This window comes from Choloepus didactylus, chromosome 4 (genome assembly GCF_015220235.1).
Source record: "Choloepus didactylus isolate mChoDid1 chromosome 4, mChoDid1.pri, whole genome shotgun sequence".
In the NCBI taxonomy this organism is placed as follows: domain Eukaryota; kingdom Metazoa; phylum Chordata; class Mammalia; order Pilosa; family Megalonychidae; genus Choloepus; species Choloepus didactylus.
Window position 1 is genome coordinate 80,906,111 of NC_051310.1, and position 23,702 is coordinate 80,929,812.

Genomic DNA, 23,702 nt, shown 5'->3' on the forward strand with positions numbered 1-23,702 from the left:
GAGTTCTGTATGATGTGACTTGAGCCTGCCTTTTCCCCTGCTTCCCCACAGCCTAGCATGGCAGGCTGAAACACTCCTGTTTCCTTTCCTCATCCTGCCACCCCAGTTCTGGAATGGCCCTCATATGCTCACACCCTCTTTTTTTGGAAGTCTTGTCTTCACCACTTGTAGGCATTGAGGGCGTCTTCTCGTGTGCCCTTCGGGGGTTTTGTGTTCATGGTTAACTCCTGTCTGGGGTAGCTTTCTACCTTTCTCCCCAGTGGGGGCGAGAGGCAGTCTCCTGGATTGGCTGGCGTGATGGGCTGAGGACCAAATAAACCTCCCTTTCTATCTCCCCTTTGTCACTCTCAGCCCTGTACTTATACCTCCACATGGGTTTTATCCCCAGAGCCTCTTTCTTAACCTGTAGAAAGGGGTGATAAAACCTCTCCCTTGGGAGTAGTTGTGAGGATTAACTGAACTTGGCATCAAATTGCACCTAGTAGGCACCCAGTGAATGTTAGCTATTGTGAAGCACTGCTTTTTATCATCCATAAATGGAGATATTACTTACTTTATAAAATTGCTGAGAGAATAATTGAGAATTATGTAATATCACTTACTAGAAACTCAGTAAATGTCCATTTACCTTTTTTTTTCCATAAGGACAGATGCTCTTTATTACAGTTTTGTACTCCCTACATGGCAAAACGGATACTTATTAAACCAAAAACGTTGCTTCTTTAAATGTGTAGATTTAGCTTGCCAGTAGGGACTCTGATTAAAAATAAAAAAATGAATGCTTATAGATCAGACTTCTAAAAACTCTAATCTGAGGGAATTGCACCAAACTGGAAAGTCTGAGCCCTTTGGAGGCAGAGTTGTCTGCCCAGTGCCTGGGACGGTGCCCAGGACACAGTGGGCCCTTACTAAATCATTGTCAAGTGTGTTTTTAATATAATGGGATTATTGGGTGGAAGTTGAGTAGTAGGAAAAATGATAATCCTTGCAGTGCCGCCAGCTCCTCCCAATGCCTTGCATTTGAGCAGTTTGCAGAGCAGACTGGCCTCTGATGCATGTAACATGGTGGCCAGATCAGGAAGCTGCTATATAATGGACAGAGTCACTGTCATCCCCTGCTGTCATTGTTGGAGGGAGGTGGGGAGCAGTGAGCTCTACCCCCTTTTTAACCCTAGGCCAGGTGCTCAGCCAAGCACTAAGGGTACAAAGATGAAGAAGTACCCAAGATTACTGTGGCCTTCTTGACACAAGCAGGAAAGGTACAAGGAAATATCACTGGCATTGTCCACAATTGTCACCAGTGGAGTTTTCCCATTAGGTTTCTGTAGTTTTCCTCCTCGTAGAGAAAAGAGACCATCAGTATAAGGAGGAGATGGGATAGCATATGTAAAATGCTGAGCACTAGGCCTAGCTTATAACTGTGCAATAAATGCCAGTTCTTACATTACTATCACATAGATGCTATGCCTTTTGGAAGGAACCATTGCTGGGTATGGAAGTTACTGAACTGTAGCATGCATACTTGCATGAATCAGTCTGCTGAGCTATTTTAAGTTTACATTTGAAAATAAAGGGTGGATTGCTATCCAAATATAAAGAATTGGATCCAGGCTCCAAAAGGATGTTTGCTGTTCTTTAGGAAAATACTGTTCTTCTTAAGTTTCATTCAATCATTCCACAAAAATCTGAGCATCTGTTTTGTCCCAGACACTGGGCTGGGTGTTGGGTGTGCAACAGTGAACAGAACCCTTGCTTTCTGCTCTCATAGAGCTGTCAGTTCGACAGGGAATGTACACATTAAATAAACATGAGTGTGATGATGGCCATGGAGGGGCAGCCGTCATGTTTCCTGCCGTGTGTATTAATGTTTAAATATATTTTGGGAAGGTCTTTTCCATCTAAAAATAAGGACTTTTCCCCTTTTGCCTGCAAATAAGTTAGTTCTTTTCCTGTAGGCAGTAGGAATCCTATTCAAGTTTTGTGTGTGATGGGGAGGTTCTTTTGCTAGGGAAGGAGAGAGCTGTAACAATTGAAAGCAAATTGGAGACGCTGCCGTAGAGAGTCTATGTTGGGTTGTGGCCTTGGCTTGTGCTATTGGATTTGCTCAAGAAAAGCAGTTTTGGGCAAGTGGAAGGGTGTTGTTTTAAAGAGGCTACTATAAGGGGACCCCGTACATCACGTAAATCATTCTGTATATGTCTTAAGAAATAAATGTAAATACCCAAAGCTCACAGCTCTGTCCTTTCTCTAGACCAGCACTGTCCTATAGAACTTTCTGGGGTGATGGAAATGCCCTATATGTGCATTAGGGCTATGGAGCACTTGAAATGCAGCTAGTGCTACTGAGGAACCGAACTTCCAATTTTATTTAATTTTAATCAATTTAAATTTTAAAAGCCGCATGTGTCTAGTGGCTACCAGGACAGTACAGATCCACACACAAGATTAACTGATAGGATTCTTTCCTTTTAAAATATGTATTTATTTTGATAAGGGTAGCTAAGACTTGTCATTTCATTTTTCCTATCCTATTTAAAGACAGTCAAGGGGATATGCAAAGTTTAAAATACAGTACAGTCGATTAGACCAGCTCTCTAATTGCACTCATTTCCTGGAGCTGTTGATGTTGATTATCGACAAATACTGAAGACTCAGAATGACCTAGGAACTACAAAAGGAGTAATCGAATACCAGTGGGTTAAAGAATTGAGGGAAAAGGTTGAGAGAAAACAACCAAGAAAATCTTGATGCTTCTACCAAGTTTGCTTTCCAGGGCTGTGGATTAATGGATATTCAAAAGCTTTTTATTGCTGTGACAATAGGCTAGGATTTTGAAAAATTTGAAACAAAATCGAAACTATATGAGCTTAAAATTTTAGTTGAGTTGGTTTTTATTTCTTCTTTCTGTTCATTTGTGGGTCCCTTCCTCCCTGCTTTGTCGTGTCGTCAGCTTTGGAGAATAAAAGCTAGCTGGTCAGTTTCAATTTTATTTAAATTCATTTTGTCTTCATTCCTTCTAATCTAGCACAGTCCTGTGATATATTGGGATCAGAATGCCCCTGGGAAACGCTGAAATATAAAAACATTTTCATGATAACATTTCCACTTATATTTAATTTTTCTTCTCAATAGAAAAAATTTCCAACTTAATCCTCCCTCTCCCCTCTCGAAATGAATTGCATGCTTTAGAAATAACATCAATCCACCTAAGTACACAAAGACAATCTGGGCCATTTAATGCAGATCTAAAGGCTCAGAGAACACAGGGCTTCCTGGGCACGATTCTGCTTTTCAGACCTCTAATAAATGTGGGTGAGGGCCTTGTCTGGCGTTTCCATTCTCCACCAAGCAGCACAGAGCAGCACCGAGCTCAGGGCCTGCAAGGAGGAATCTCTCATTCCACATTAAACCATCCTCACCAGCCTTATTATCGTCCAAGTTTCATTTTGAACAACTTGTAAGTGTCTGCAAGGCTAGCACATGTTGACACTTCTTTCCAGATGTCACCTGATGTTTGGGACCAACTATGCTGAAGGTGTTTGAATATGCCATGGAGTGGAGAGGAGAGCAAGCAATGCCCTCTCAGTGGAATCCCACCTTTATGCTACTCTTTTATTTTGTTGTTCCTTAGTCAAACTTCATTCAGTTTATGGGGAATCCTAGCCTCAGGGGAAGAGGAGCCTCGCTTCCAAGGGAAAAGTAAAAATTCACATAGAAAAAAACTGTCCAACGTAGAAACAATACATCCACTTTGAGATCCACTGCGATATCATTCCAGTTACAAAGCCCATATGTATCGTGTGTAAAAAAATTAGCACACTCACCTGCATAAGAATGACCAAGTATTGAGAACTTATTATACACCGATCTGCAGAGTTCATTTAGTTTTTGCAACAGCTTATTAAGGAGACTCTCTACCAACATTGTTTTGGGGAAGAGAAAATGCAGGCTGGGAAATAAAAAGTTAATTGTCCAAGCTCACACACCTGGGCGGTGGTACAGGCAGGATTTGAACCAAGATATACCTGATTTTAAAATGTATGCTTTTCATTTGCTCTACTGCATCTACAATCTTTGCACTCAGACATTTGAGAATGCTTACTGTTGCCTGTTTTCTCCCCAAGAAATAGCCCAGTAAAATGGAAATTTCCAGTCTGTAAGCGTTGTCCTTAAGAATGAAAAGAAACTCTTGGGTTTCTAAAACAAAAAGAAAATGAAAAATGACTTTATTGTATATATTTTCTGATTAAGTTATGAGTTTTGTGATCTTATAAGTTTTTCAAACAATATTAAGATGTATGGGTTTTCTCCATTTAAAAAAAAGGGTCACTTTTTAAAACAAATTCCAGATTTTCAAATGCAGTGAACAAATATGTTTTGATTCAGCTTTATACAGGGTGTGATAGCCTGAATAGAAGAACACGTATGTGTTAGAATTAATTTCCACAACAAGGAGAAAGTTCTGGCAAACTGAGGAGCCGCAGTTATGTTGGCCTTTTGTATCTTTACGTTTTTGTGTAGGTAAAGCTGCATGCATGCCTAGATCAGAGATAATCATTCTTGAAGTATTGACTCATCTTTGATCAAAGATTTATGAAGTGTTAACGATGTGTCAATTTCAGTTGCTTGTATTCTAAAATAAGTAAAAACTTCTTTCACAGGCAATATACAGCACTAAGTACAGAGGTCCAAATGCTTTTATACGAGCTGTCCTGGTAAAAATTTGGATCTTGAGTATTTGGAGATACTTACTAGATTGTGAACTCCATGCGATTAAGCACTGTCTATTTCACATCCATTTCCCTTGTTTGTTCAATAAATCTGTGTTGAATAAAAGACTGAAGAGACTGTGAAGTGTACAGAAAAACCTTAGGGGTAGCAGATTACTGCACCAGTGTTTCTCTGCTATGGTGATGGAAATCTTTCCAGCATAATATTATGTACTTCTTTCCTTCTTATTCTCGTGAATATAATTTAATCATCTCTGGCGGACTCAGGGACATCAGTGAGCATAAATTGTTGTATTATGCATAAAATGGCAGTACCCTCAAGGGCTAGTGGGAGGCCTTTTGCCCAATACTGAAGATTTCTTGTGCTTATTGTGTTCTTATGGTCTGGTTTTGTCATTTTTATGTCTCTATTTCTGTTTAATAGACTTATTGCAGTAGGAAGAGAAAGCTGTCTCTATCAGCTCCTCCATGGTTGATTATTTGCTGCTTTCTCTTTGCTGTGGGTACTTTGAAAACAGATTTCCAAGCTTGTTGGAATTGTGTATATGAGGAAATAGTGAAATCTACCTTCCTTTTCTCCATTTCTCAATATCTATCTATCTAGCTATCTATCTATCCATCTCTCTATCTATCTGTCTGTCTGTCTGTCTATCTATCTATCTATCTATCTCCAAGTCTCCATTGTTCTTTCCTAATATGACAGTTGCTGGAATAATTAAAATGAATGTAACACATTTACCCACACCGAAGCCTGACTAAATGGTTAAAAGCCATCTTCAAATGCACATCTTCCTCACTGCTGCTTCCTACACAAGCCTTCAGCATCTGGTTTAATGATATAGTATGTTAAAGGACCCCATCATGCTTTATTCTCAGATAAATATACCTGAAGGCACTTTTCTGATCAGCTTCTATGGGTTCCCCTGCACTCTTGCAGTTAGGCCCCCTGCCTTGGTCTCCCTACTTGGCCTGCTCATCCCTGCCTAGAATACCCCAAATGTTGCCCAGTCCCCAGGTGAAGCTCCCCTGCTAGTGGTACACAGCCTTGCACCCTCCACCCCACAGCGCTCCTCTCTGGTGTGGCATTCTTTGGGAGATGACATTGAATAACGGAGCCTGGAGCCAGGGCTGGAGCCCACCTGAGTTCATGTCCACCTATCCACCATCACCACCCCCTGGCTCTCTGAGCCTTGGCAAGCCATTTGCGTCTTTGAGCCTTAGTCCTCTCGTCTGTACAGATGAGCTTGTTAGGATTTGATCAGAGAGGCCTAGCATAGTTCTGGTGTAGGGCAGGGACGTGAAATGCTACCTTCACTCCTTTCCTTTCAGTAATACTGCATTAAATGTGGCACATCTACCTCAGAGGCTTGTAAATTCCCTGACAGTCTAATTCTCTTTTTCTATTGCATACCCCATAATGCTGGGAATACCAAAGTAAAAATGATAGCTTTTGCACGTTAATTTTTGGCCTCAATTTTCCATGGTTCCCCAGTGAGGATCATTTCATTTGAGGCCAGTATCTGGGAAAAGTAGATCAAGCCTTTCAGAGGAGATTGCAGTGAAACCCTGACAAACTCTTGTTATTGCCTTGGCTACCACACAGTGGTAGATCAGGAAACTGTAGGGCTTGTGATGCTGTGGGAAATTGCTGCTGAAGATTTTTGCTGTTGAAAGAATTTAGTCTACTTTATATACAGCATGTAGAGAACAGAAGCATATATTTTATTTGTAGCAGATGACACAACAGAGGAAAGGTCCAAATTAGAAAAATACCGTTATCACTCCATTTAAAGCAAAAAAGAAAAAGCTTGATTTTAAATACATCCAAGGAGAGTCACATGCAGTTTTCTGAAGCTGAATGTCCTTTTTACTGATTATTTGTCCTTGCAACATGCCACTGTCTTACTTCCTACTGTCACCTCACTGGAGAATGAATCTAAAGTAAATTAAATCTTAGGCAAGATGTCAGAATGGAAGGGGCCCTCAATACAAATGCCCAATTCTCTGCCAGTGATTGTCGTGCATCTTTATAGCTCAAGCATCTTTTTTTTCCCAATTTAGCTGATTCTCATGCTATCACTTATCTTTTTTCCTTTATATACCTTTAAAAAATATTTTTTTACATTTTTTTAACTTTTAAATTTGAAATAATTTTAGATTTACAAAAAAGTTACAAAAATAGTACCAAGAATTCCTGCATACCTTTCTTCCAGCTTCTCCAAATAACATTTTCCATCACCATAATACAGTTATCAAAACCACGACGTGAACGCTGATCGAATGCTATTAACTAACCTTCACACCATATTCAGATTTTAGCATTTTTCCCACTGATGATCTCTTTTTGGTCCTGGATCCAATACAGGATCCCACCTTGCATTTGTTTTCAGACCTCCTCAGTTTCCTTCAGTCGGGAGTGTTTTCCTCAGTCTTTCCTTAGTCTTCCATGACCTTCACACTTCTGAAGAGCATGGGCCAGTTATTTTGTAGAATGCCCTTCAGTTTGGGTTTGTGGATGTTTCCTCATGATTACATTCAGGTTATGCATTTTTAGCAAGGGCACTGCAGAAGTGTGGCTATGCACCTCTCACAATGTCATAGGGTACACTGTACTGACAGGTTTCATACCCGGTGATGTTAACTTTGATCTATTGGTTAAGGCCGTCCCCGCTGGCTCTCGCTGTCATCACTGTTTCTCCCTTGTAATTAGGAAGTACCTTTGGGGGTAGTTACTCAAAACTGCATTAAACCCCTTGTTCCTCATTATTTCATCCACTGATTTTAATGTCCCTTACTATGGTGTTTGCCAAATGGCAATTTTCTACAGTTAGTAATTGGAATTCTACTCTAAGGACTCAAATGTATTTTTAAAAATAGGGAACACAGACCTTTTTGAATGGCAGCCGTGTTTCCACTTTTATCTGGGAGGACAAATTGTGAGTGACATGAAGTGATATGCAGAAGCCTAAGAAATCTCAAATATGACTGTCATTTGAAATATCCTTGCCATTTTTCCCTACAGGGGAGGGGAAGGAGAAGGGAGGAGTTCTCAGTTGCCAAAAAAGTCCCATGTGTTTTGGTCCTGGCTGCAAGCGCCTCTTTTGCTTTTGAGGACTTAGAGAACTGGACTGGAGAACGACTGAAACTCAGCCCTGGATGTTTGAATGGGTTAGGAGGACTTACGCCGACAAGATATTTAGTTCATAGTGCGAACTCTGAGCTTTTAAAACTGTAATGGAAAGGCATGCTCAAGGAGTTGTTTGCCTCTTTTAGGAAATTATTTTATTATTTTAGGAAAATATGCCTCTTTTAGGAAATTGTTACTGATATGGCAGACATTTTGGTGGGTTCCTCCCTATTTAATTCAATTCAGCAGCCCAGAATTAAATTTGTATGAAGAAGTAATTCTGAGTTTTCCATCACAAAAAAATTAAAGTAACTATCTTTATTCTAAAGAGATTTATTTTTTAATTAGGCTATTCTATTCCTCGATTCTGATCCCTCCAATGTGATCTTTCACATTCTTTTTAGGTACACTTTAAAAGAACAAGCAAGATCACACTAGGTGCACTAAGCTTCCTATGGCCCTTATTTTCCCTCACTGATTTTTGAAATGCCTTACAAAATGGTATTTTAGGAGTTTAAAATATAACTTATGTTGGGGGCGGGAGGCAAATGAATCTCATGCACTCCAAACTGTAGACGCTTAATGGGATCACATTTGCTGGTCCACGTACGAATTTTGATGTTAGAATTAATAATATTGAATTAGTCTGTATGCGAAGTAAATACGACTTAGCATGGCTGCACGGAATTCATAGTATGTGGTGGGCGTTCTTTCCTCTTGGCGATTTCTTGGTGAATGTTTGAAAGTGGGCTACGATACAGAGCGAGATTGATGAAATGTATTTGAATGCTACTTCTAGACCCTCAGGCTGAAGTTGGACTAAGTTTTAATGCATCCTTTAAAACTCCCGCACGCGCCTGTGGATCTGCGTGGGGACAGGCTGCCGCCATCCCCGGCCCAGCGCGGGCTTCAGCCTGCGGCAGGCCAGAGGCGGGGCTCGGCACGCGCACGCCCGCTCAGGAGGGCGGGCACGAGCTCGTGACTGCGCCCAGGCGCGCGCATGGCCGCCGCACATGGTCTCGGGACCGCGCTGGATTCCGGACTGGAACTCGTGGATGGAGAAGCGAGCTGGGCTTGGGCGTGGCATCCTGTTTCGGAAGACTTTAGCTCCTTGATATTTATTTCTTCGTCTAATTTTTTAATCCTACGGTCTCCGAAAATGAATTAAGAGTCTCTCACTGATCTCCGAACGCGTCTTGTAGACATACCCGAGGTTCGGGTTTCTCTTCCTTGGTGCGTGGCAGGTCATGGTGGATCCTGGTGCCATGACCACGTGGCCTCCCTAGGGAGGGGGCGAGCTTAAGTTTCCTAAGTATGGACGACTCGTTTTACGTTGGAAGAGTGAAGCGTTTGAACTGTTCCATTACAAACTTCCAGTTTCTTCTTTAAAAGATAATTTAGTTTTGATAGGAAATCAGCAAAGTTTTAAGAGGGGGTGCCCCCGCCTCCGCCTGTGGTGGCGTTGTTTCTACTTTTACACACGAGAAGGCTCAGGATCCATGGCTTTTCCCGCAACTCCCGGGCTGAGTTGCTAATGTACTCGTAAACTATGCACAGCTCAAGTTGAAGGTGAAAGATTCAAATATGTTTGCAAAAGAGAAAAAAATAATACGGAATAAGAGCATGCATTTGCAAACAGAACTCGGTCCTAGAAATTCGGAGGTTTACTTGTCCCACACTAACTAATCGTCTGCTTGCGTCAGAGCTCAAACCTAATCCGAAGAGTTTAGGGTGTGCCTGCCATCCACTGGAAGAAGCCGCTGCGTCCCCACCGCAAAGACAGTTACTTTCGGAATTTCCCCGTACCCAGCCACCACTTCTTCCGCACACTCCTTTCTTCCCATTTTGCAAAGCAAGTTAAGGTTCTCTTCAGGTTGCTTTCAGTTCACCTTCATTAAAATGCAATAAAGCAAGAAGTTTACTAATGGAGATCCCAGTATATAAGCTAGTTATTGAAAAGAACTTGAAAGATTAAACTTTAAAAATCAGAAACAGACCCTTGTTACTAATAACTTTGAAAATGGAAATCCAACTTTTCATAAATTATTTCTGGAGACCAGACATGTGGTAGGTAGGTAGCTCTATCTGGTCTGGTCATCAATTATTGTGATTTCGTTGCATTTTCCAGAAAATCGGAATATTCATGAGCTTTCTCCTCTGACTCAGACCTTCGGGAGCCATTCCTGTTGGGAAGAGAGGAAGTGCTGGCCGGAAGTTTTGGCAGCATAACGAAATGCAGAAACAGATAAACCCAAGCGAGGGGCGATGCCCAGTTGTTTGGTCCCATCATCTTGCTTTTAATTTGTGAACGGTAAAGTTTGATACCACATTTAACGTGTGGTTCCTTTTTAGAATTCATTGGGTATGTGGAGGAAGTTTTTGTTTTTGTGAGTCTGTTTAAACAAATGACTGAGGTTTTTGTTTTTCTTTCTGTCTGGCCAAGCAGCATGGCTACACTTTTTTTTTCTTTTTTTTTGTGAGCCCTCCTCTCCTTTAGTGATGGGAAGACAAGGAGGCAGACACCAATGGCGCCTCTCACAATGGAGGTTTGTTTGTTTATTTTTTTTTTATTTAATGGAGGGATTGTAAATGGTTTAAAATTTCCTTCTGCCAGAAGGAAAAAAAAAAAAAAAAGAAGAATTAGTCCATTCTAAACAACTTTAGGGATGGATAATCCATAGGCATTCATTTATTTTCTTTGGACAGCAACAGAAGCCCTCTTTCTGGACCTCATTCTGTGATGGGGTGGTTGTTTGTTGTTTTTTTTTTTGTTGTTGTTGTTTTTAAATACTAGGTTTGTTTTAATTAAAATCTTTTTTAAAGACAAGCTGCACTGCGCTAATGTTTACATTTTTAAAGTATATGAATAAAAGATGATGGCTTATAATTTTGTGTTGAAATAGATGGATCTCAAAAGCCCCCCATCTTAACCCTGGCAATCCTTGGGCTCCCTTGCTACTGGGGAGCTCCTGCCTTGCACCACGTGCCCTCCATTCTGCAGGGCTCCCAGTTGGAAGTGTCCTTGCCCTCCTGGTTTGTATCGTTTATGATGTGCATCTGCATTTTACCTGTGTACATCTCATCTCCTGCAACAGAGTACAGCAGACCTTGTGCCTTTCTCCTAGCCCTGGCAGAGTCTGGCAGGTCTTACAGACAGGTGCACTCAGGTGTTAAATGAACAAATATCTAATTCATAAGAACTGACAAAAAGGAAAGTCCTTGGATTTTGTGTGTGTGTGTGTGTGTGTGTGTGTGTGTGTGTGTTTTAAATTTCATTGTGATTCAACACTGTGTTTGGCATTGTACTAATTCTGCACTCTACCAATTTGTATGTGATTTATGACATTTGAAGTAAAAAGAACTGGGAAGGATTTTGAAATTAGGTTAAGCAAGGCAGTAAAACTTCCACTTTTTCAAATAGCTGGAATCTTTTGCTTTTTGGTCTTTTGGAACAGCTTCAAATGGCCCTGGAAGTAAGCCTAGTATGATCTTAGGGCCAGCCTGACTGCCCGGGTTCCATACATGACCTAAACTTACTAGCTCTGAATTCTCCCTGGGCAAGAAAGGGCCTCTTTGAACCTCTATCTCCTCCTCGGTGAAATAATGCTGATTCCTTTCTCCCTGAGTGGGTTATAAGAATTACACTAGAAGATCCTCTCGGACATTCAAGGTGCTCTATAGCATGTTGGTTGAAAGCATCAAGGCTGGAGGGGGTTGCTTGGATTTGAATTCCAGCTGTGCCTCCTGCAAGCTGTGTGACTGTGGGCAAGCCGTACTCTCTCTGGGCCTCAGGCTCCAGTTCTGAAGATTGAAAAATATTAGGGCTTCCCCATTAGGGTCGTTGAGGAGATTAAATCAGATGGTGTGTTTGCTATGCTGTTAGCAAATGTAGCAGTGAGTGCCCTCAAAATGGTGGCACATTCCTTTTAGTAAATAACATAAACAGTCATTGTTCCTCTCCCTTCTAGTTCTTTTCAGTTTTTACTCATATGGAGCCCCTGAGAGAGAGAGAATTATTCTCATTGAAAAGTCTTCAGCGTCTTCCCCAAAGCAGGTATGACCTGTAAGAGGGCTGTGGCTGGGTGTTTTCTTAGGGAAAACTGGCAAAGAAATGAAGTCAGAGGACTGTGGTTTGTTTTATTCCTCACCATCTAAAAGTGACTTCTCTAAGTTTTACCTTTTTTGTTTTTTGTTTTTTTTTTTTCCCTTTTTTTAGGAGGAATTGGGGGAGTAAATTTTCACATGGTTCTTATCAACAGTTATCCAAAACACAGGAAATTCCCTTCTGTTGCATATTTGTTCCACTTTGCCAAATTCCAAAGAGAATTTGAGGCATCACTGAATCAGAAACATGGGTAACCTAGGACCTGAATGGAGGACTTAGCAAGGCGATCACACCGGATCATAAGAGGTGATTCTTCTTCCTGCGTCTTGGTCCTCTGGAACTTTTCACAGCAAGGGGTGTGTGTGTGTGTGTGTGTGTGTGTGTGTGTGTGTGTGTGTGTGTGTGTGTGTGCTCACACTTGCGTGTGTTTGTAAAATACGTGTGTATATACACATATCCCACCTACGTATTTTATATGAAATTCAGTGACATTGCTTTTAGAAAGTTTGCCCAAGTTTCAGTCAAGGGTTAAATTAACACCTTACTATACCTGTGTGTAAGACTCTGTGGAAGGAGTTTTGAGGCAAATGAAAATGCAAGGAATGGTATCCCTGCCCTCAAGGAGCTCACAGTCAAGTAAAAGATATATGTGAGTATCACTGAGTCACTGAACTGATACACACTGAGCTCCTGCTACGGGGCAGGAACACAGTGATGGAAATTCAGTTGGGTTCCTGCCTCAGTCCAGTGTACAACCCAGTGGAAGAAAAAGGGAGAGGCACTGAACAGAAAAACAAGTCTCTGGTTATAAATGTGATCCGTGCTTGGAGGAGAGGAAGAGGATGCTGTGATAGAAAATGATGGGGTGGCAGGAAAGTCACCTCCCAGATCGGGGGTTAGAGCCGATGACCCCCAGGCACAGCCCTGCAGGCCAAGGAGGGGGGGTCCCAGTGGAAGGAGGCTAAAGTCAGGCAAAGAACAGCCCTGCGTGAGGGGCCAGATCAGGGAAGGGCTGGCCCCCTTCTTTTCAGTAACCTAGAGTACAGATTCACTCCAGCATCCCAGAGTGGTGAGTGCCTGCACCAGGAAATCACAAGAATGAGTGCATCTTACTTGATACAGACCCAGCAGGGGGAAGTCTGGGAGGAGGGGGTGATGGGCACAATGCTTCCCATCGCCGTGGCCTTGAGCTGTGGGGTGAGGATGGAGATGCACCCCTGTGCCCCTGGCATCCATGCCTAATGTTGAGAAGCAGAAGCAGTGGGTTCTAGATAACAGACGTGTAGGTGGCATGTGAACTGGACGGTCCGGCAGGTTTTCCGGTCAGCTGGCTGTCCTTCCCATCTCCAGGAGGGGGGGGCTGGCCACAGGGTTGCCTGTGGACAGAGCCAGTGTTTTGTGATTTTTTTTTTTTTTTTTCTTAAATAGCCTGCACATGTTCTTGGTTGCAACTCGGAGGTCTAGCCCATGGATCTGGGAAAACCTGGAAAATCTTAATGGCAGATAGTTTTATTCAGCCTTCAAGCAAGCCTCATAGCGTTTCCCTAATTTTGCGTAGCCTCTGATGGGACCTGACAGCAGGGACTTTACATAGTCCTTGGGAATAGAATTATTTAGAATTGTCCATTTATTTGCACATTGAGGGATGTCGGTCCCATTTTTGGCATCTCCACAATATTTACCCTTCATTTACCTCCACGTCAGCCCCACAAATATCAACAAGGGAGACCCCTGCTTCACTTCTTTATTTGTTGTTGGGATTTTTTTTTAGCATGAAGGGAAGGAGCTTATGGGTTTCTTTGCTATGGCAGGAATGTCTTCATCAAATTCATCATCTTAAAGTTGAATTTATTTAGGAGCAAATTGTATTGGGTGTTTTTATTTTCTTTTTGAACAGCCAAGTGAAGTCTTTTGAAGCATAGAATATTCTTTTCTTGGTCTAAAAGGAGTCTACTTCCTGATGGAAGTTGAAGGTATAACTTTCCATGCTGGAGTATGATTTGGAGCGTGTAATCTGCATCACCATCACCCAAACCCCCCAATCTGTATCTGGGAGGTGGCCTTTAAAATAGTAACTGACCTACTTTGAACCTTCAAATGATAGATAAATCATTTGGATAAGTTAATGATCCTGTCCTAAATGAAGTTTATTTAGAAGCAAATGTATTTAAGAACATAGCTGAAAAACTGGAATTTTAAAGCCAACCTAATCTGAACTTTATAATATTTTGATTTTTTTTGAACAGACATGAAACTTAGAATATTTTAGAATCCTGACCCCTTTTTTTCCCCCTTAAACACAGAAATCTCCCTCCAGAATGAAATCTTGTGGGGATCTCCAGTATATGCATCCAATCACAGACATGGCCCTTAGTTGCCCCCTTTACCCCCTCCCAGCATATTCTGACCTATAGAGGACATCCATGGGGTTTACATAAAAATCATCAGGTCACAGTGCGAGCAACTCATCACTCCTGCCCCATCCACACTTCAGCTGGCAAGCAGTACTTTAAAATCCAGTCTGGGGATCAAATAATAATAGTAGCTAATGTTTACAAAGCACCTAAGATATGCCAGGAGACATAATACGTTCATATGTGTTACCATATTTAATCTTGCACAATAAACAAGGCAATATTATTTATCGTCTATGTACAGTGAGGAAACTGAGGCCCCTTTGTCATACAGCTTCCCATAAATGACCAAACTGGGATATAACCCTTCTTCTGTCTGGGTCAGCATCAAAGTTCAGGCTGCTTTCTAATCCCTACCCCTCCTGCCATCCCATGCTGTCTCCAAAACAGAGGATGAACTTAAGCATCTTAAAATCCTGAACACTGACTCTCCCTAAGACCAATTTTTAGAAAGCAGACAGACAGACAGACGTGACTTGGGCCCTTAAAAATGTGGCCAAGCTGGCACACAAATGGGCGTAGCCTGTCTCTAAATTGCTGCTTTAGGTTTTGCCAGCATAGTTTCTGGGCTGGTAGTTGTGTTTGCTTTTTAGTATATTTTTGACACTACGTGCAGAGGAATGCTACCGCATGCCGTCGTGTCCCTCCCCACAGGGGGGAAAGCCAAGGCTGTCGAGGGGCTCCGTCGAGGCAGGTGTCCCCAAAGGCCAGACTACCCCAGCGGGAGGGGATTGGGGTAAATGAAGATACTAGAGGGCCAGTACATTTTTAAAACAGAAGACCTCACAAAGACACATTGTCATATGTTATATACACCCTGGGATACATGAACATTTTCCACTTTTCCCGTTTTCTTTCTTTTTTCTTTTGTATTTTCATCAATACTTTAAAAATTTATATATCTCCAGTAAGTTTAAGGCTGGATTAAATATTTCTAGATAAATACATTTGTATTCTTGATGTCTGTGGTCCCAGTATAAAGGTATGGGAGGGAAACCCCAGGAAAAGAAAACAGAATTGTTGGCTGCATTCTCCTGGCTACTGTTGATGGATACTAATTTGTAGATTGTTTGCATTCATTAGAAAAAAGCAAAGCATTTTCCAAAGTGGCACAGACACGTGGCTACTGAACCTCTGCTCCCGTATGCAACAGGAGACTTGAAAGTGAGCCAGAATTTGAAAATGTTGGATTGGGATAATGTTATTTTCTTAAAGGGAAAAAAAAACAAAAACAAAAAACACCTGGCTAATTTAATATAAAGTGTTTACACTTCATTTTTCTGGCAGTGGGTTTTCTCTGTAGGTGGTTGAAGATTTCCTGTGAGTTTTACAAGTCCCGGGGCAAGGCGAGTTGCAATATGTATCCTCTGTGGTCACAGCAACTCGAAAGGCCATTTCTTAATCCAAGAATTGTCCCTGGGCGGGCAGGTGGCTGCTGATTAGTGTAGAGGGTGTCTTTTCAACCCTTGGCCTGTTGCAAGTTCACAGGTATGTTAAGGAAAATTAGTAAGAATGATGTTTCTAGGCATTCCAAATATCGAGTCTTGGAGGAAGAGAATCTTTTCCCTAAAAGCATTCTCCCTCGGAATTGCTGTCTACAATACCTTGTGGGTGAAACGGATATTTCGAGCATGACTGAGCTTATTAAGATCCCCGAGGCACTTCCTCTACCGGCTTTTAGAAATTTCAAAAGATGGGGGTGGGTGGGAGAGAGGATTTGTGGACATGTGATATAGAGAGGGCAGGGGGGAGGAAGTAACAGGTTCAAAATATAGCTTCTGTGCCCCTACAGAGTTCTTGCATTGGCTGAGAATGTTAATTTAGTAAGATAAGGTCTTCCATCTGTGGAGCCAGAGAAAGTGGATGTGGAGGAAAGTTTAGCTAGTGTTTTCCTAGATGAAGAGAAGGAGGTGGGGCAAGTTAAAGAGGGAAATGCATTTAATAGGCAATTTCAGAATTGGAAAATGGAAACAAAATTCATTTAAAAATGTCCAGGATATATGAGTTGTTTGTGGAAAGATTGAGAGGTGTGGCTCTTTGCGGTGGGACAGGAGGAATTGGGGACTTTGTGGTGTGACGAGAACTCTGGGCTTGGAAGCTGGTGAGCCTGGGTCTCTTACATGCTGTGTGACTTTAATAGCTTCGAATCTCTGGGCTTCCCTTTCTTCATCTCCCAAATGAAGACATTGGACTGGATGCCTAGTTCTTGGGTTGCTGTCAGCTCCAGAAACTGATGACTCCTTCCTTGGGGCTTTCTCCAGATAGTCACCATAATGCAACCCAGCCTGGGGGTGGGTGGGTATGTGGGCCCCCCTTCTCCCCTCCTGGGTCGTAGATGAGGGGTCTCCTAGGTGAATGGGCGGAGCCAGGAAGCCTTTCCCTTCTTCAGAGGCACTCCATTTAATAAGTGCTGCAAAGTCTGGCTTGCACTGTGATGAATAAACGAACAAACGCTGACTTCAGCCTTTGCCCTGGGTTTCAGGTCACTCTGATTGTTTGCAAAAAATGTTTTTTTTTTTTTTTTTTTTTTTGTCACTTGCCAGTACTTGTTCTCTCTGTGAGTAAAACACAACACACCCTGAGAGATGCTGTACGCCAGTTTGCAGAGCTGTGGCTTCTGCAGCCTGGCCTCTCAGGCCCTTTGCTGGAGGACGAGAATGTGCCGCAAGCCTGGGAGATGACACTTGTTTTGACACAAGAAAGAGCTGGATTTCAAGGATGTTGGTACATACATCTTCTTTTGGAGGGAAAAAAAAAAGATAACTCTTTAATGTTCAGTTTCTTGTGTTGAGTTTATTCAAGTCCAGGATTTTGATGAGATTTATGCTTGAGATTATTTTCTTCATTCCTCCCTTCCTCCCTCCCTTCCTCCCTTCGCCTTGGCTAGTTTTTATTTTACATTATTCAGGGAAAGGGTTAAAAAGTTGATTTGGGGAAAGCAGGATCATGTGTTCTAAAAGTGGCTGTGGACTGAGCCCTTCATTTAGCAACGAAACTTTACGCATGCTCATGGTATGTCAAACATGTGGATTCATGGGTCCAGTCACTGGAGCTTGGGTGCAATTGGATCCCTTTATGTTTATGAACTTTCTGTGCAAATTGCTTCAGTCTTCAGGCCAAGGATGGAATGGAAGAATGATCCTTGGACGTGGTTTCCAAGTTTGGGGCCTCGTTTGTGCTCTGCCTTGTAGAGCTGCCCCTGTTTGCTTGTTTGTTTTTATGAAGTTGTACCTGAGCATCAAGTTCGTCCATCTTTCTAAGCAAATGCCTTTGAACTCTGGAGATCAGACTATAGGGTATATCAGAGAATGTTTGGGAGGCAATTAAAAGACGTGGTTGTGGGGTAGGGTGAGGGCTGCTCTGAAAGTAAGAGAAAAGAAGCCAACTGCATCCCACTGCATCTCCCAACATCACACCTGGCTGGGCCCATCATGGATGAACTCCCTCAGTGGGCCCAGAGGGATGAGATGATTTGCCAGGGGTTCAGGGTGATTGAGTGGGAGTGAGTGCTGGGCTCACCCGCACGGGTGTCTGCTGGGAAAGCCCTGGAATTTCCTAGTCTACTTTGCAGGGTTTGCTTTACATTCCAGCTTTCCTAGAACCATAAGTGATACTGGCCTGGCCTGTGGCAATATAATTCACCTTATAATTCAGATAATATTGTAGAAGAAAATGAATATCTCAAATCAGAAAACAAGACTAGATATTTGATGGTTCAGAGATCAAGTAAGAACTTACTATCCAGTGTTGCTGAATTAATTTGAAAAAGCAGAGGGAGCCTGTGAGCCCATGCCCAGAACTGGGATCTGACAGCCACGGAGGATTTGTGCAGTTACATCTGAAACATACTCTTTCAACTGTCATTTTACTCAAGGAATATGTGTGTTGGCTCTTCCGTTGAACCCAGTCATGCCTATCATTTGCCAAAAAACAAAAACAAAAAATCAACAATGGAAACCTCAACCATGACGGGGAAAGGAGAGTCTGAAACTTTGAAATCTTTCAGTCAACCTTTCCAAAATATAGAGTCAGATTTTTTTCCCCAGTCAAAAATGAGGAAATGATAATTTCCAATATGCGGTCAGTTTATATATCCCAACAAAGGATGTTTAGCACTATTTCATGCATCCTGGCAAGACTGATAATGTTCTATCAAGTGGACTGCCCACCACTACCTCCACCACTCACAAAAATAAAAACTAAGCAAAACAAAATATGAACCAACAAAAATTCTATAGGACTGGCATGTGTGTGTGTGTGTGTGTATGTTAATTTATTAATAATCTTTGTGAGGACATTCCAACAATGATGCTTCTACATTTGTATGTAATTCTGAGACACTTTTGAATCATCAACTAGATTAAATACAAGTTCCCTGTATTTGTATGTGTGCGTGTCTGTAGGTACTCTGTGTTCCAGTTTTCTGAAAGCTGGTCCTCATAAGGTTTAGGCGGTGATTCTATTAACCAGCATGTGTGATTATCTGGGACGCCTTGTTCCCCTAGCCGTTGTGGATAACAGAGTTTACTGTACTTTGAAATTCTAGTTAATCTTTTGTGGTTTCTATGCAGAAGTGAAAGTACTTTACCTTTAGGAGAAGGGGCCAGCTATCGGGTTTGATAATGGAAAAGGATAATGTGGCGTGCTACTATACCATATACTCTAAAATAAACTTTACATGTCTAAAAGCCTGCCACCAGGAAGTAGCAAGATCAAAGGCGAGAAGCTGGAAAGGTAATAAATGAGTAGGTTTGAAGGTCACTGATCAATAGCTGTGGCTGCCCATGCTCCTCAGGCATATTTAATTACAAAAAAAAGTGGGGGGAGGGAGGAAGGAAGGAACAAATAAAGGCATTTTTCTCTGAAGTCACCGAAAACAAAATTTTTCAAGCCCTGATGCTGTTTAAAAAACATATACTTCTTTAGGAGCTCAAACAAATTTAAATATACAGTTAAAAATTTAAGATCCCAAGAAGATAATGGACCGAAGACCCTAATGGACCAAAGACCCTAAGAGATGCTAACTGCAGAGGCAATGCCAAAGCCCAGATGCATTGAAAAAACATCCGGCCTCACCAGCAGCCCCAGAATTGAGCTGTGATACCTCTTTCCCCTTCTAATATTAGCAAAGAAAGAAAAAGGGAATTATGGAGAAAGGTTTTTTTTTTTTTTTTTCATTCTCTTGCACAAAGATTTGTCCCTCTTGAAGCTATCAAAGAATGTAGTATAGTATCTAGAAGAATTTTTCCAAAGAGAATCCCAAAAGTGTTTTGCAAAATGAGGTCACTAAATAAGTGGGTATCCTCCTAAGAGGGAGCTCTGAATGGGCCATTCTCCTGTTCATTTACTCAACACTTATGAAGGGCCTTCGTGGTCATGACACATAGACCTGTACAGGTGTGTGTGTAAAAATCTAAATTCCACAGATAACTGTAAAAATTACTCCACAGGTACCTTGTACGTTTATCACAGTTTCCTGGTAAACAGTTCTGTTGTTGTTGACAACATTTTTATCAAAAACATTGTACTCTGTGCTCTAAATAGTAGTTTCCCTGCAAGTGGCTGCGTTCACTTGAGTCATTGAAATTATGCTGGCATCAAGGTTTGTGTGCAGAAGGGGGATCTTGCACGTGTGGGTGGACACATGGTACCTTTTCGGACTAGCAGTTTCTACCACAATAAATATAAAGGCATGATGTGTGTAGCCACAGCTGCACAGCATTGAACTTTTAATGGGTATGTGCAGTGGACAAGGTATCAGTCGCATTGATACTTTGGTCAACACCAATAAGGCGTGTAATTGCCCAGAAACGGGCCCTAACACCAGTTTTAAGAGCAGCTGCCAAAACCACAAAGCTGGAGGCCTCTCCGTCTGAGTTTGGCCTCCACTTGGATAGAACAGCCCCCAATTTGTCCCTGCGGGACACTGGCCTGCCTTGTTAGGAAATCAGCGACGTTTAGGAGCCCACAATGCCTCACATAACTCTGTGTACAGTAACAGAGAGTGGAAATAGGGCTGTAGGCACGAACAGACCATCAAGTTATAAATAGAGAATACGCTCTCAATTCCACTTTACTTAGTCATGGAGGGACAGTGTGAGTTTTATAAACTTATAAGGAATATACAAACAGTTCCACATTTAAAATAACTTGGAGTAATTTTTAAGTGTGTGAAACGAATATTTTTTTTTCCACCCTGCCCATTTAAATGCATCTGTGACAGGCAATATTAAGTGATTGGTGTCTTAATGTGCGCTTGCCTGTTGGTCACGGAACTAGGGAAAAGGATTTCCAAAGAGTCACCCATTCTCAGCAGTTATTTCTCTCTCCTTTTTTGAGAAAGATCAAAAAAAAAAAAAAAAAAAAAAGGCGGGGGGTGGTAGTGTAAGGTGTGTGATGGAGATACACTGTGTGTTTACGTGGGAGGGAATCCCACCTTGGGGGGGCTGTGCCAGTTTGAATGTATTATGTCCCCCAAAACACCGTTATCTTCGATGCAGTCTTGTGTGGGCAGACATATTAGTGTTGATTAGATTGTAATTCTTTGAGTTTTTCCATGGAGATGTGACCCACCCAACTGTAGTTAATAACTCTGATGGGATAATTTCCCTAGAGGTGTGGCTCCACCCATTCACCATGGGCCTTGATTACTTCACTGGAGCACTATATAAGCTCAGACAGAAGGAGCGAGCTTGCTACAGTCAAGAGGGTCACTTTGAAGAACGCATAGGAGCTGAGAGAGGAGCTTCAGCATACAGAGACATTTTGGAGACGGCCTTTGAAAGCAGACTGCGGTCGTAGTTGATTCGTCTGGGGGGGGGGTGTGGCGGCCGGTTGCTAAATCCTAGGCTCTCAGGATTGCTCGGAGGGTACCGGCGGCGGGGGCTCTTTCCCGGAGGCGAGGGCGAGGCGGGGGACTTGGCCAGGTCCCCGGCGGAGGCGTGCAAAGTATGGAGGGCGGCGAGAAAGGAACAGGCGGGACACGTTTCTTTTTAGGGTGAAGAAACCAAGAGAGTTTATTAGGGGAGAGTACAAGCTTATAACGGGCGGTTTAGAGGGCGGGGTAGCTGTAGAGGTTAAAGGCTTGGATTGGTTCTGAGAGGGCGCGGAGGTTGTCTTTGGTTGTTGGGTGTTGCACAATGATTGGTGCATGCGCACTGGCAGTAGGGGATGTTGCATTGTAACGGAGGGGTTGAGTGGTTAGACGAGGGAGGCGGTCTTACCCGGCAAGCTTCCTCCAACGGTTGGTTTTGGGTGAGGAATTGGGGCCTGCCTCCGGCCTCACCTTCTCAGGCCCGGGGGGCTGTGGAGGGCACTGTCACCCGTACCCACTACCCTCCCCAGGGGTGGATCCGGTCCCCCGGCCCAGGCCCGCCAGGTTGAAGCACGTAATCAGTATCCCGCAATTCCCCCTTCTGTTCTAATTAAAGGAAGAAGCTTACCGGAGAGATCCGCTAAGGGATGAGGGAAGGGGGAGGCTGGGGAGGGGAAAAGGGGTTGACGGTGGCTCAGTGAGGTTGGAGCTTGACGTTGGTGTGGCGCCCAGGCGCTTGACAGGGGCCTCGCTGCTTGCGGGATGGACAAGGGTGGCGATGCTGCGGAGGGTTAGCTTCTTCAGTGGAGGCAAGTTGTTGATACTGGACTTGCACAAATGATGAGAGGACAGCATTGGTATTGGCCTGGCTTTTAGCAAGTTGGCGAAGTCTGCGGATAACCCAGGGTCCTAGGGTGAGAGCTAGAATAATTATTAGTAGGGGGCCGAGGAGAGGGAGGAGGTAAGGGAGGAGGGGGGTAAAGATGTGGGACCAATAGCTGGTAGCTTCACGGTCTCTTTTGCGTTGTTCCAGTCCCTCTCGGACCTTCTTTAGGCTGTCCTCGGCGAGACCTGTGGAATTGGCATATACACAGCACTCTTCTCCTAGGGCGGCGCAAAGGCCTCCTTCTTTGAGGAGGAGAAGGTCGAGACCTCGGCGGTTTTGGAGCACTACCTCAGAGAGGGAATTGACAGAATTTTTAAGATGGGAAATAGTGTCTTGTAGGTGACGAATGTCCTCGTCAACAGCCGCCTGGAGGTGAGTTAGGGCGGAGCCTTGACTGGCTAATGCAGCGATTCCGGTGCCAGCGCCTGCAAGACCTAGGAGGGAGGCAATCGTGAGGGCGGTGATGGGCTCTCGCTTTTGCAGAGGGGCAGGAGCTGCAGTTCTTTCCAGGCGGAGGAAGAAGTCTTCCTCGCTGTGGTATAGGACCCTAGGGATAAGGACAATTAGGAGGCAAGTTTCATTAGTTGTATTGAGGGTTTGCACGTTAAGGCAGGGGGTAAGCCCTGTAGAGGAGCAGAGCCATTGGGAGGAGTTATGAGGAATGAGAAATTTTGCAGAGCTGCTGGGAGATGAGTAGTCGGCACAAGCTGTGAGGTTGGGAGAGTTACTTGAGCGAGGGCGGATGCACTTTCCTGTAAAGGAGACTGAATGAAAGGTTAGGGGGACGGCAGAGGTATTCCAATTGCATTCCGAGGGGCTGTCCTCTGTGTTTTCTGAAAAGGAGAGGTTGGAGGCTACTGGCTCATACAGGGGGGAGGAAGTGGAGAGGCAAAGCCAACAAGAGGAGGTAAGATTGGGGTTGGAGGAATTCACTGAGGTGAAGGCCGCTTGGATAAGGCCGAGGAGGGGAGAGGAGTAATGAGAGGGGGGCAGAAAAGGTTGGGGTGGTGGGGTTGGCGATGCGCTGTTTGTAGCTGAGGTGTGGTTTCCAGATGCGCTGCTTGTAGTTGAGGTGCGGCTGGAGGGCTGTGGATAAAGGGGGTTAAGGACTTGGTTGGGACCTATGCCAGAGGGTGTTTTTAATGCAGTATTTTGGCATGGTTGGCTTACAGCCTCCTTTTTTATGAGAATAAGTGATCCTCGGTCGGCTTCTTTTTCATAGATTCTGAAGCCCCAAGTTTGACCGAGTAACCAGGAGGGATTAGTGGGGAGCTGCACTGTAAGATTAAGATGTGTGCAGGATTCCTCGCTTTCTTGGCCGAGCCAGTTAACTGTAGGGAGTTTGCACCTTGTAGGGGTCCATTTTAAGGTAAGGTAATGATTAGGAACAGGAGGCTTCCAATTAGTGGCTAATGTTTCACACCCCCAGTATGCACAGTAGTACTCGTTGGGGGAATTACAGTACGATTTTCCAGGATTTGAGGATGGGCACATGTAATATTGGGCCTGAAGATCACTTACCTTTCGAGCGCAGGTTTCTTCGACTCTGGAGACAAAGGTGGCGAAAGGCTTACTCGGCTCCTGGAAGAGCTTGGTGAATTTATTAGGCCGACAGGCGGAACAGTT

General features: G+C 43.2%; 1 protein-coding gene across 3 annotated transcripts in view; it reads left to right on the forward strand.

Annotated features, from left to right (window-relative positions):
* Window positions 1-23,702, forward strand: part of IGF1R (insulin like growth factor 1 receptor) — a 342,034-nt gene that overhangs the window by 230,630 nt on the left and 87,702 nt on the right. Inside the window, exon 1 of one of the 3 annotated variants that reach the window (XM_037832934.1) lies at window positions 12,109-12,268. The exons of the other annotated variants lie outside the window; for them this stretch is intronic. Within the exon in view, the coding sequence (XP_037688862.1) occupies window positions 12,229-12,268 (40 nt within the window). The 5' untranslated portion in view covers window positions 12,109-12,228. Of the gene's footprint in view, window positions 1-12,108; window positions 12,269-23,702 lie in introns of those variants that run through there. 3 annotated transcript variants of the gene reach the window in all.